This window comes from Aethalodelphis obliquidens, unplaced genomic scaffold, assembly GCF_003676395.1.
Source record: "Aethalodelphis obliquidens isolate GAN/ISIS:26980383/991018 unplaced genomic scaffold, ASM367639v1 scaffold61, whole genome shotgun sequence".
In the NCBI taxonomy this organism is placed as follows: domain Eukaryota; kingdom Metazoa; phylum Chordata; class Mammalia; order Artiodactyla; family Delphinidae; genus Aethalodelphis; species Aethalodelphis obliquidens.
The window spans coordinates 4794488-4807263 of NW_020838005.1; the positions used below are offsets into that span (position 1 = coordinate 4794488).

General features: G+C 38.7%; 1 protein-coding gene across 3 annotated transcripts in view; it reads right to left on the reverse strand.

Moving 5' to 3' along the window:
- FBXO16 (F-box protein 16) overlaps positions 1 to 12776 on the reverse strand; it is a 55767-nt gene that overhangs the window by 24100 nt on the left and 18891 nt on the right. For all 3 annotated transcript variants that reach the window (XM_027087942.1, XM_027087943.1, XM_027087944.1), the window contains exons 4-5: positions 8658 to 8864; positions 3978 to 4142 (exon numbers count right to left, since the gene is read on the reverse strand). In XM_027087942.1, the coding sequence (XP_026943743.1) occupies positions 3978 to 4142; positions 8658 to 8864 (372 nt within the window). The remainder of the gene's footprint in view (positions 1 to 3977; positions 4143 to 8657; positions 8865 to 12776) is intronic.

Consider the following 12776-nt stretch of genomic DNA (forward strand, 5'->3'; position numbering starts at 1 on the left):
TTCCCAAAATACTATAATAATAACAGAAGTAAAACAAAGAACATCATCATCACCGTGATGGCAATGATAACGGTGACGATGATTATAGCAGCCACCAACCCAGGACTACTTGCTATGTGCCAGGCACTGTCTCAGAAGTGTTCATGCGTTACTTTATTTAACCTTCACAATAACTCTAAAAGGTAATTGTAACGACTCCCATTTTACAGAAGAGGAAACTGAAATAGGATAAACTAATTAATTTGCTCACTACTACTACGTAAGTAATGACCCAGGGTCAGAATTTGAATCCAGGACTACCCTGCTTCAAGTCCACACACTGAACCTCTCTATCCTGAACTGTCCCCTCTCCTACAATATCATTGTACAGTTTTCCACAATTGCAGTTAATTTATTCATAAAAATATACACATTCTAAAAAAAGTACCCCAGCCCTAAGTATACCTAAAACAGAGACAATTTCGATTATGTAGGGGTAGACTTCATAGATATTTTCAGTTATCAAAACTTCAGCCATTCGCAAGGAATACGTCTGCTTTTTTTTTTTTTGCGGTACAGGAGCCCTCACTGTTGTGGCCTCTCCCGTCGCTCCGCGGCATGTGGGATCTTCCCAGACCGGGGCACAAACCTGTGTCCCCTGCCTCGGCAGGCGGACTCTCAACCACTGCGCCACCAGGGAAGCCCTGAATACTTCTGCTTTAATTGCCCCAAATGAAAATCTATTTTTTGTGTATAAAATTCATAAGGTTTTTATGTGGTTGTAGCCTAAGGGAAGTGGTAGTGGTACGCTGAGAAGCCATTAAAGGTTTAATTTTTGTTCTTTAAGAGATTAGGGGAGCTTTGCTCAGTAAATTGGTTTGCTTGACTTGTTTGTGAAAATTAAAAAATTCCCCAGTCTCTCCAAGCAGAGTCGGTTAATTTCTTATCCTTGTTTCAACTGTTCTTTGTATATATTTCTACTACCAGATAGCACTTAGTATTCAACGTTGTAATTATTTGCTTGTCTGTGTCCTGGGCCACTAGACTAGGCTTCCAGAAAGCAGGGTTAAGACCATTGTACTCTTAGCACCTAGCACATAACAGTATTTAATAAATATTTACTCATTTAGTGAGTGATTGCAATTAATAGAGTAAGAAGACATTTTACATTTATATAACTGCTAGCTCATTACTGGTTTAGTATTCAATATTTTGTGCAGATCTCATTTTAAATGGACATTCAGGGAATTCCCTGGTGGTCCAGTGGTTAGGACTCTGTGCTTTCACTGCCTAGGGCTCGGGTTCGATTCCTGGTCAGGCAGCTAAAATCCCAAGCCACACAGACACGCAGACAAAAAAATGAAATAAAAAAAATAAATAAAATGGACGTTCATTTCATTTCTCTGAGTTCATATTGAATGAAATCTGTCTGTTTTTGCTGGAAGAGGTCTTATTTAACACCATTGGGAATAAATAATACATGATAATAAAAAGCAATTTCAGGGAAGAAAATTTAGGCGTGCATGCTACTAACTATATATAAATAAGCGTCATTAATTCTGAAAAGTACACAATATTTGACCCATTAACAGAATAGGTAAGAAAGAAAAACTGATGACTTTTCTGTTAAGTAAACAAAAATCTTATTCCCTTTACCCAAAGTCTTTTTGAGAATTTTTAAAATCGTGAATGTTGAAAAAATTTTGCATGCTTTTGTTTGCATATATTGAAATGACCATACATCTTTTCTCTTTTATTATGTGAATTACATGGATTGATTTTTGAATATTATGCCAAATTTATTCTCCTTAGAGACATCCCACTTGGTCATCATTTATTATTCTTTTTTTATATATTACTGGATTTAATTTGCCAATATTTTTAAAGGATTTTTATGTCTGTGTTCATGAGGGGTATTGGTCTGTGGTTTTGTTTTGTTTTCTTTTAAAGTCTTTATCTAGTTTTGGTATAAAGGTTATGAGTTGGGCAGTGTTCCCTCTTCCTCTATTTTCTGAAAGAGTTTATGTAGAATTGGTATTAAAATTGGTATATTAAAAAGTACTACCTACAGAAATTTAATACTAAGCAAAGATGTGGCAATTTTCTTGCATCAGAACTATTCATTATTTTAAAATATAGTTATGCATAAATATTTTGTGGAGAAAGAGTTATTGCTGAAGACGAAGCATTAAAGTCAGTGTTGTATATAATACTCAAAACCTTTTTTCATTCTACAAGTTGGTTAATCACTTTTCTCTCCTCTGCCTCAGACCAGCCCATGCTTCAGCCATTGAATGCCATTTCCTGCCTACAACTGAGAACGAGAGTCAAGAAAAGCCTCATGGGGACTTCGCTGGTGGCGCAGTGGTTAAGAATCCGCCTGCCAATGCACGGGACACGAGTTTGAGCCCTGGTCCAGGAAGATCCCACATGCCGCAGAGCAACTAAGCCTGTGTGTCACAACTACTGAGCCTGCGCTCTAGAGTCCACGAGCCACAACTACTGAGCCTGCATGTCTAGAGCCCGTGCTCCGCAGCGAGAAGCCACCGCAATGAGAAGTTCATGCACGGCAACGAAGAGTAGCCCCCGCTCGCGGCAACTAGAGAAAGCCTGCGTGTAGCAACGAAGACCCAACGCAGGCAAAAGTAAAAATAAATTTTTTAAAAAAGAAAAGAAAGAAAAGTGTTTTGATAAAAAGTCATAGCTATTGTAATTTTTTAAATAACTTGTCTACCAGTTCAGTTTAAAAATTTCTTTTTTTGGCTTCCCTGGTGGCGCAGTGGTTGAGAGTCCGCCTGCCGATGCAGGGGACGCGGGTTCATGCCCCGGTCCGGGAGGATCCCGCATGCCGCGGAGCGGCTGGGCCCGTGGGCCATGGCCGCTGGGCCTGCGCGTCCGGAGCCTGTGCTCCGCAACGGGAGAGGCCACAACAGTGAGAGGCCCGCGTACCGCAAAAAAAAACAAACAAACAAAATTTCTTTTTTAAAGAAATCCTCATGGAGAACACCAATTATTGAACTCAGAAAGACTAGTTTTATCATTGCGATTATAACAATATTAATTATGCATAGTTTATTACTCTATTAAATGCAGATGGATTCTTCTTCGAGCAAACAATAGAACGAAACCTAAATGAGCACGCTAAATAGCTCAGGAGCTGACTCTTCATATTTCAAACGGATTCTTCAATTTGAAAAGGATTCACTGCAGCTTTTTTACAGAAAACCCCTGTGGTTTAAAAAATGATTAAAAAATTTTAATTTACACATAATTTTTCAGGAACTCATCTACTGTACAAAACTGCATAACTCCGTAAGTATATATTAGATCATGCCATAAAGAAAAAGCTCATAAAAATTTCCCGTAAGTTACCTAATTAACTGTGACTCCAAGAATGAACATAAACATTGGTTATAATGCATGCAAAAACCACTAGAAAATATTATGCTCAGATTATTTACTTTTTAGGATTATATGTACATGCTTTACATTGCTAGTTTCTAGGGTAAAAAGAACTTTAACATGCCCATATGCCCTTCCCTAATTACTAATTTATTGCAAAACTCATCTTTATAAATGATACAAAAATAAACTTCAGCTCGTCTGGTAGAATCATAGACAATTTGAATCAGTTAAGTAAAGTGTGATGACCCATAGGTAATAAGGACAGCACACTCCCCCAGAATCCCAGTGTCAGAACTCTGTGGTATAGGCGCCAGAGACACAGAAATCCAGGAATCTGAAGAGCGAGGAGCTCCCAGTCCTAACCTGGGTGGAACTGTGGTTTGGCAGTGTCAGGTGACAGTTCTCAGCTCACATGGATACCTTGAAAAGCGCCATCAAGTTCTCAGAAAAGGAGAATTTTAAAGTCACGTCGATAGTATATTTCCTTTGAGTCAACTGCCTTCCCCAACTTCAAGATGGATCATTTAGTCTTAGTTCTAGCATTCCTACATAGTGGATGTTTGTAATTTTGTTGCTTCTTTCCCCAAATTTACCTTGGGCTTGGTAACATGGAGTTCTTTCACCATGTGAATATAGTGTTTCTTCCATATACCCTGCTCAAAGGGAGTTGGAGAGAAATTGATGTACCAGTTAAACCGTAAACATTTGAGCATCCAGAGCTGATCCAGTTCCGTTAAGTTCTTCCAATGCCAGCTCACCTGGAAAAACAACAAAAATTAAAAAAAAAAAACAAAAAACTATTCAGTGTACATGCTCACTTTCTCTAGGTTTTGAGCTGTCCCTTTCCACCAAATCACAGCTTAGTTACCTACTGCCTAAAGTGCTGCCTAGCCAGGCAGAAGGATTTTTTTAATGTTAATTCAGACTTAGAATCAGAGTCAACTAATGTTTATTGAGCACCTATTAACCATTCTCATAGCAACTTAAGGAGGGAAGTATAATTATTATTCTCATATTGCAAATGAGGAAACTGAGGCTCAGATAGACTTTGGAACTTCCTAAAGGTTCCTGAAGGTCTCCATATGAAAGTTACAGAGACTCCGGTTGGCACATTGCTTATTCTTTTCATGATATGCTTCCTTTTTTTCCCTCCATTCTTATGATTTAACTAAATATAAACTTTATAAAGGGAACACCATTGCTAATACTATATTGGAGTGTCCTAAATAGCCTTTAAGTTTCAATAGAGCATTAAGTATTTGTTCTATACATTCCATTTCCATAGCTTTAGTGTCAATCCTACACATCCAGCAAATAGTGGAGGTGACCCTATTATGTGTAGTAGCACTTACAATAATTTACTCCAGGTATTGAGTTAGAAACTAGAGTCGAGTCCATATATAAAGTTGAGACCAGGCATTCTATGTCTCTTATCAAGAGTTGCAAAGAGGACAGCTAACCTTCAAACTCAAATTTCATCCTTGGAAAACTGGCCTATTTTTCAAGATTAACTATATAATGAATAATGTTTGAGTGCCCCCCAAATAAGCAGAACACTCTATAATGGAACTTGCTACCCATCCATCCATTTATCTATCCCTCTCTTCCTCCCTCCTTCCGTCCTATTATGTCTAGGATTGTTTTACGTGCTGAAGATGAGACGTGCAGAAGAGAGGCATGCCGGAGAGGGCACAATTAGAAGTAATGACAGGTTCAGGAGCTGGAAGAAGGAAAAAGCTTAGAGGATCTGATAGAGCCCTGAGGGCAGAAACAGAAATCACATCTACTTTGTTCAACCAGACATGAAACTACACAGACCTTAATCTCCGTATGGTTAGTTAACTCAATTCAATCGAGAGGTGAGGTTTGGGAAGGAGGGGATGGGGAGAAAAGTTGCTCAATTCTCACTCTTTTCCTCTGAAAAGAGGAACCTTAGATCTGGTTTAGACCTGGGTATTTAAGTTGGGGGTCCCCCCACCGGGGTAAATAAAGTTTTCTTTTCGTTGTTTTTTGTTTTTTAAACTAAACAGGAATGAGGAGAAGGGTAGGTAAGAACTTTCAAAACTATAAGACAGACACTTCCCTGGTGGCGCAGTGGTTAAGAATCCTCCTGCCAATGCAGGGGACACAGGTTTGATCCCTGGTCCGGGAAGATCCCACATGCCAGGAGCAACGAAGCCCATGCGCCACAACTACTGAGCCCACGTGCCACAACTACTGAAGTCTGCGCGCCTAGAGCCTGTGCTCTGCAACAAGAGAAGCCACTGCAATGGGAAGCCCGCGCACCGCAATGAAGAGTAGACCCCGCTCACTGCAACTATAAAAAGCCCGCGCACAGCAATGAAGACCCAATGCAGCCAAAAAAAAGACAAAGTTAACAAAACAAAACAAAAAACTATAAAGCATCCCCCACCATATTTTTAAACAACTCAAAGCTCATTTTGGTGCAATGACTTTACTGTTTACTTTAAATCTAGCTGAAGAACAACTGCTTCACAGTCAATTCTGGGAATAAAATACGATGCTGAAATCTTGCAAGACTGACATATGGTGCACATAGATGAGAGGATTAGTTAATTTAAAATAACATCTCCCTGGAATGATAACATTCTCATTGTGAAACACTTGGAAAATTCTGAGAAGCTTGAAGAAAAACAATACCCATAACCCCATCAATCAGAGATGACCATTATTAACAACTTGGTAGAGTTCTTTTCCTTGCCATCTGTTTCCTAGGCATATACGAAACAAAACTGGGAAACTCTGTATACAATTTAAAATCATGCTTTCTTCATTTTACACATAATAAGCATCTCTGTTCTTCCAAAACATGTTTTCTAATAGCTGCATAGTAATTCATCATATGACTGTATGATACTCTCTTATTATTGGGCATTTAAAATGCTATGTTGGGGACTTCCCTGGTGGCGCAGTTGTTAAGAATCTGCCTGCCAATGCAAGGGACACGGGTTCAAGCCCTGGTCCGGGAAGATCCCACATGCTGCGGAGCAACAAAGCCTGTGTGCCACAACTACTGAGCCTGCGCTCTAGAGCCTGCGAGCCACAACTACTGAAGTCCACATGCCTAGAGCCAGTGCTCTGCAACAAAGAGAAGCCACTGCAATGAGAAGCCCATGCACCGCAACGAAGAGTAGCCCCTGCTCGCTGCAACTAGAGAAAGCCCGGGCGTAGCAACGAAGACCCAACATAGCCAAAAATAAATAAGTAAATAAATGTATTTTTTTAAATGCTATGATTTTTTTTTTCTTTTTCTTTTTAAATATTTATTTATTTATTTTCTTATTTGGTTGTGCCAGGTCTTAGTTGCGGCAGGTGGGCTCCTTAGTTGTGGCATGCATGTGGGATCTAGTTAGTTGCCTGACCGGGATCGAACCTGGGCCCCCTGCATTGGGAGCACAGAGTCTTAACCACTGCACCACCAGGGAAGTCCCGCTATGCTTTTTTTTTTTTTTTTTGCGGTACACGGGCCTCTCAACTGTTGTGGCCTCTCCCGTTGCAGAGCACAGGCTCCGTACGCGCAGGCTCAGCAGCCATGGCTCACAGGCCCAGCCACTCCGCGGCATGTGGGATCTTCCCGGACCGGGGCACGAACCCATGTCCCCTGCATGGGCAGGCGGACTCTCAACCACTGAGCCACCAGAGAAGCCCCCGCTATGCTTTTTTAAAAAATTGTTTCATTTTTGGAATAAGTAATATGTGTACATTAATACTAAATTCAAAGATACCAAGGGGCACACGGTAAAAAAGAAGTCTCTCTCATCCCTATCATCTAGCCACTCACTTCCCTCCCTGGATGTAACCATTGTTACCAGCTTCTTGTGTGTCATTCCAGAATATTAACAGATATGGATGTACTCTTTTTTTTTCTTTCCAAAATGGTAGGACAACTCTGCACTTTTGCTTTTTTCACTGATGATATATTGTGGAGATGGTTGCAACCGGTCCCCTATTAGCAGACACTTCCATTGTTTCCAACATTTTGCTACTACAAACTATGTTGCAATATTCTTACACAGACATAATTTTTGCATGTGTTGAAGTATGCCCATCAGACAAATTCCAAGAAGTGGAACTGCTGGGGCAAAGGGAATCTTTATTTAAGAATTGAATGCTACAAATTGTTCTCCATCATGGTTGCATCAATTTTTCTACCAACAATATATGAAAGTGCTTGTTTCCCCACACCTCCACCAATATAAAATAGTATCATTAAAAAATATGACTCAACCCATCTGAGTCATGAAAGATGGTATGATAATGAGGCTAAACATTTTACATATTTTAGAAATATCTGCTTTTCTTTCTGTAAACTACTTGTTCGCTTCCTTTGCTCATTTTTCTGCTGGGTTGTTTTTTTTTTCTTAATGTAGATTTATAGTAGTTCTTTAAAAAATAAGGAAATTAGCTCTTTGCTGGCCATATGTTTTTCTCCCTGTGTACTTGGGCCCCCGGCAGTGAAAGTGCAGAGTCCTAATCACTGGACCACCAGGGAATTCCCTCCTTTGAGTACTTTAATGGTTTCCTTTAATTTCATATCAATCTTTTATCCTTCTAGAATTTTTTTCCAGATAGCTGCCCAATTGTCTCAACACCATTCATTGAATAATTCATATATCCTACTGCATTCATTTTCTTAATCTTAAAAACTAAAGTTACCATGTTACATGTATGTGAATGCAAAGTAACAGGTAATTTCTGGTCTTACTAGACTATGAAAAGAATCAACAAAATGACTATCAGTCTTATATCTTAAATAATATACTTTAATACACCATGGAATTGCTTGTAAGAAAATAATGGTCAGATCCTTTCCCAACCTCACCCCTGGGAGCACATCTGCCCACTCTGAAGACTTTTAGTCTCATATCCTTTTGTAATTATTGCATGAGCACCTTATTTTAAGCTTTTCTATTTATGAATGGCCTGCACTCTACAGTTTGGGATTTTACTGTAGTTCTGTGCCGTGCAATATAAGATTATTCTGCTGATGAACCATTACGTACATGTGTATTTGTTTCCCCAGCTAGTTAACACTATTTTGTGGACACTTAGTAGTGTCTTACACTTTTTCCCGCTCTTGAGCACTAAACGCAGAGTCAGACACAAAGGAGATGAGGGTTAATTCAAACTGTACAGACTAATCATACTGAGCATCTCATCTACTTCTTGGTTTTGTGTACGTGCTGTTTTTTTTCCTCAAGTGTCAGCGTTTTGTCTTTACAAGATGCCATACACCGCTTCTTTGTCTTTACCTGTGCACAACGACAAAGGCTTCGGGGATCCAGGAAAGAAAAGATATATAAAGATAACACCCTTGGAAGCTTGGTAGTAAAATCCAGAGCTTCTGCTGGAATTTTTTCCTGAAGCTTTCGACAGCAGAACTTTTGCTGTGACAGGGAGCAGCGTTCTAACAGCCCTGTCAGGATTCTTCTCCTTTGAGAGTCTGTCCATTTGTCAAACTGGGGGGAAAAAAAAAAGGAAAAGAAAATTTAAAAAGCTCCAGGTTTAGTCTGACACCAGAGATGCGTTGTAAAAAGAAGAGATAAGAATGGCATAGAAAGTGAGTTTAGTAATTTATTCCTAATGAATAGCATGTATTTCTTTCCCTAGCTAGTAAATTCCACGTTTTACCACTGATCTGCCCTTTCTCATGTTTGCGTGGGTGAGCCCATGCAAGACTGGGGTGTGGACACAGAAGTGCACTTGACCTCAAAACTTGGAGTTACATAAGAACAGTAAGTTGAGAGCTGGCCGTATTCATCAACTGAGAATATATATACTTATAAAATACAGATCTTCCTCAACTTCTGATGGGGTTACGTGCCGATACACTCATCATAAGTTGAAAATATCATAAGTCGAAAATGCATTTAATACACCTAACCTACCAAACATCCTAGCTTAGGCCAGCCTACCTTAAACGTGCTCAGAACACTTCCATGAGCCTACAGTTGGGCAAAATCATCTAACACAAAGCCTACTTTGTAATAAAGTGTTGACTATCTCATGTAATTTATTGAATACTAGACTGAACGTGAAAAACAGAATGGTTGTCTGGGTACAGAAGGTTGTGAGTGTATTCGCTGTGTATCCTCATGATCGCGTGGCTGACTGGGAACTGTGGCTTGCTGGTTGCCCAGCATCATAAAAGAATATCCTACTGCACACAGCTAGCCTGAAACCCCCCCCAAATTTACAATTTTAAATATGGTTTCTGCCGAATGTCTATCACTTTTGCACCATGATAAAGCCGAAAATTCACTAAGTTGCATCACCCTAAGTCGGGACCGTCTGTACAACCTCAAGAGAAGACAACTTGGGCAGCCTCTCTCCCCCAACAGTTTCTCTATTAACTCGTTAGTGATTAAAACTCCAGGATGAGAAACGAACCTTTGTGTTCACAATCGGAGATAAGGCGTAGCAAGCAAATATCCCTGAGAAGGGGAATATACAGGGTTAAAGTTCTACTAATATGTAAATGATCGATATGATTGCAAAGGAAAAGGTGATAGGGGGACCTGGGAAAAAAGTACCAGAGATAGGAAGGAGATGCCAAAACCATCTGGGGCATGCCAAACAAGAGCTTTGGTTACGTCACAATTTTCCTCAGAGATAACCCCAAACCAGTCCCAAGATCAGTGACTGATCAGAGGTAAGAACTTGAGGGCTGGCCAAAACCAAAAGAAAGCCTCTTAGGGGAACACCTAGCTGCTGAAGGGGCCATTACCAGGGTCTAAATCTCTCTTCTTTAGGCCGTTTAGGCCGAGAGAAGAGAAAACAGGGAAGTTTGGGGCTACTTGTATTTTGTATACTATTGCATTTAACATACAGAGGTTTATTCGTTATTATAAAGTAATCAGAATTTTATAATAAACTTTAGTTGTAATCATAAAATACACAGACCACCTAAAAAGGCATATAAAGTAAAAATGTATTTTTTATAAGCCTTATGACAAGTCAACGTCGTTATAATCATAGGATGTATCTATTTAATTAGTAGGAATACTTCTTCTTTTTTTTTTTTTTTTTTTTTTTTAGTAGGAATACTTCTTGATTAAAACTATTCACTGTTACAGATCTATTCAGTGACCCATGAATCTCACTTTGGAGACTATAATTCATGCGCAGGGGGTGGGGTTGGGGGGATGGGGATTCCTAAAATGAAAAAAAAAAAAAACCCAAAACCTTAACTTACAAATACGTGAATAAAATATATTCACGTGTGAGTGTTCCCAGATTTCTTCTATGTTTGTTTCTGCACAGTCCATATTTTCAACTCCCATAAAATGAGACTTCTTTCCTTTGGGGTTGGATTATTAGAATGAATATAGAGAAGCTGGGCCAGAATGGCCAGGGCCAGGGGAAGGGTCAGGCCCAAGAAGCTGCTTTGATCTATAAAATAAAGAGCCAACGGGGAGGCATACAGAGATAGAAGAGCTGCAGGGCTTGTAGGGAGTTTGAGGGGTTCAGACCGTAATTGCCTCTGCAGCAGTTATAGAGTGTGAGAGAACTGGGGAATGAAGGCAGGAGATGTGGGAAGTATTGTTATGAGTTTTGAATTGGATCCCCTGTGATTTTTCTTTGAGAGACCAAATGAATATTGGTATTCATTTTTAAAATTACTTTTGGGCAGTGCTATGTGGCTCTGTAGAAACTGAGCTACGTGGGGACCCAGGATGATTATGCTTACAGAATAATTTTTATGGGATATTATTAGCTCTGCAAGAAATCAGAAATAACTCCAAATGCCTAACAAGAGTGGATCAGCTCAGCAAACTAATATATCAGCATGATAAGAGAAAGTATGGCTTTACGGATGGATGGTGGATTTGGGAATGAGGCCATTTGAGTCTCACTAACAACCTCTTAATTTCTTCATTTACACATTAAGAATAATTATATCTAAATTGCAGGATTGTCATGAGGATTAAATAAAATATGTATAAAATTCCTAATATGGTGCATGATTCGTAGTCATGGCTGTTAATATTATAAAGTATCACAGTGATGTTAAAAATAATAAGTATGTGGGGTAAATCAATGTAAAAGGAATAGATATGCAAACAATTAAATTACAAAGCATAAAATTACCAGGTTTGTACATTGACAAGGACGGGAAGTACATTTCGAATGACTGAGGTTAGCTCAATTACTTTCATGGATGCCCACAAAAAGAGAATGAGCTCAGATTGAAGAACAAGTGATTTAGAATGAACATAAAAGAACATTAGGATTATAAAATGCTGAAGAAATCTATAAAAGAAAACATTAAAACATTTTCCCCTAGAGATTAAAAAGATCATTACATTGGTTCCTCATTTATTTCCCTGATTACAACAAAGATAATTTGTATTTGGCTTTGATTGGTGTTCTTTGCCTTGAGGGATTTTCCTTTCTAATTGTGTTTATTTAGGCTAAAAGAAAACTAATTTGCATTCCTTGAACTCCTACCAATTGAAGGTGGGTAGATGACTCAGAAGAATGCTGAACAGTTGGGGAAAATCCCTTTGGAATTTAAAAGGTGCTAGGAATAATCCAAAAGGTAAATAATCCGTGGAAGAGTTAACTGTACAGGAATTTGGTAATCTCCCAGTATCTCTTTTTTTAATTTTAATTTTTTAACTGAAGCATAGTTGATTTACAATGGTTTAGGTGTATAGCAAAGTGATGGTTTTATATATATATATCTATATAGAGATATAGACAGATAGATTCTTTTTCAGATTCTTTTTCCATTATAGGTTATTATAAGATATTGAATATAGTTCCCTGTGCTATACAGTAGGTCCTTGTTGTTTACCTATTTTACATATGGTAGTGTGTAGCCATCCCAACATTTCTTGCATCACCTCTCAAGAAAAAAGAGCCATAACATTGTAGCCAGGGATCTAATGTGTGAGACTGGGGAGCAGCTAGGATCACTTTCCTATCCTGGTAGGTACCTCACTTCACAGTTAGTTCCTTTTTAATGTTATATATTATATGACACTATGCTATATTATATTATGCTATACTATCTTATATCATATCATATTATATTTTATAATTATTTTTAATGCCTTTTTATAGGGCTTTCTTGACAATAGAATTGTGAAAATCCTATTTTCAGAGTAGTTGTTACACGATTCTTGCTGCACTTTCAGGAAGTGAGGACAGTGGCTAGAGTGTCAGTGCCACTCATCTTACACTGAATAGCAAGGAAAGTTCCCGGGGAGTGAGGGGCAAGATGAAGACAGAGGCCTGTTATTTTTTGCTTACTGGTTATATTATCTCAATCTGCTTGAGTTTCTGAATCTTATTATCAAACACTTAATTTCACAATAAAAACATGAATACATTATTGTTTTAAAAGTTTCAGATAGGTACTTGCA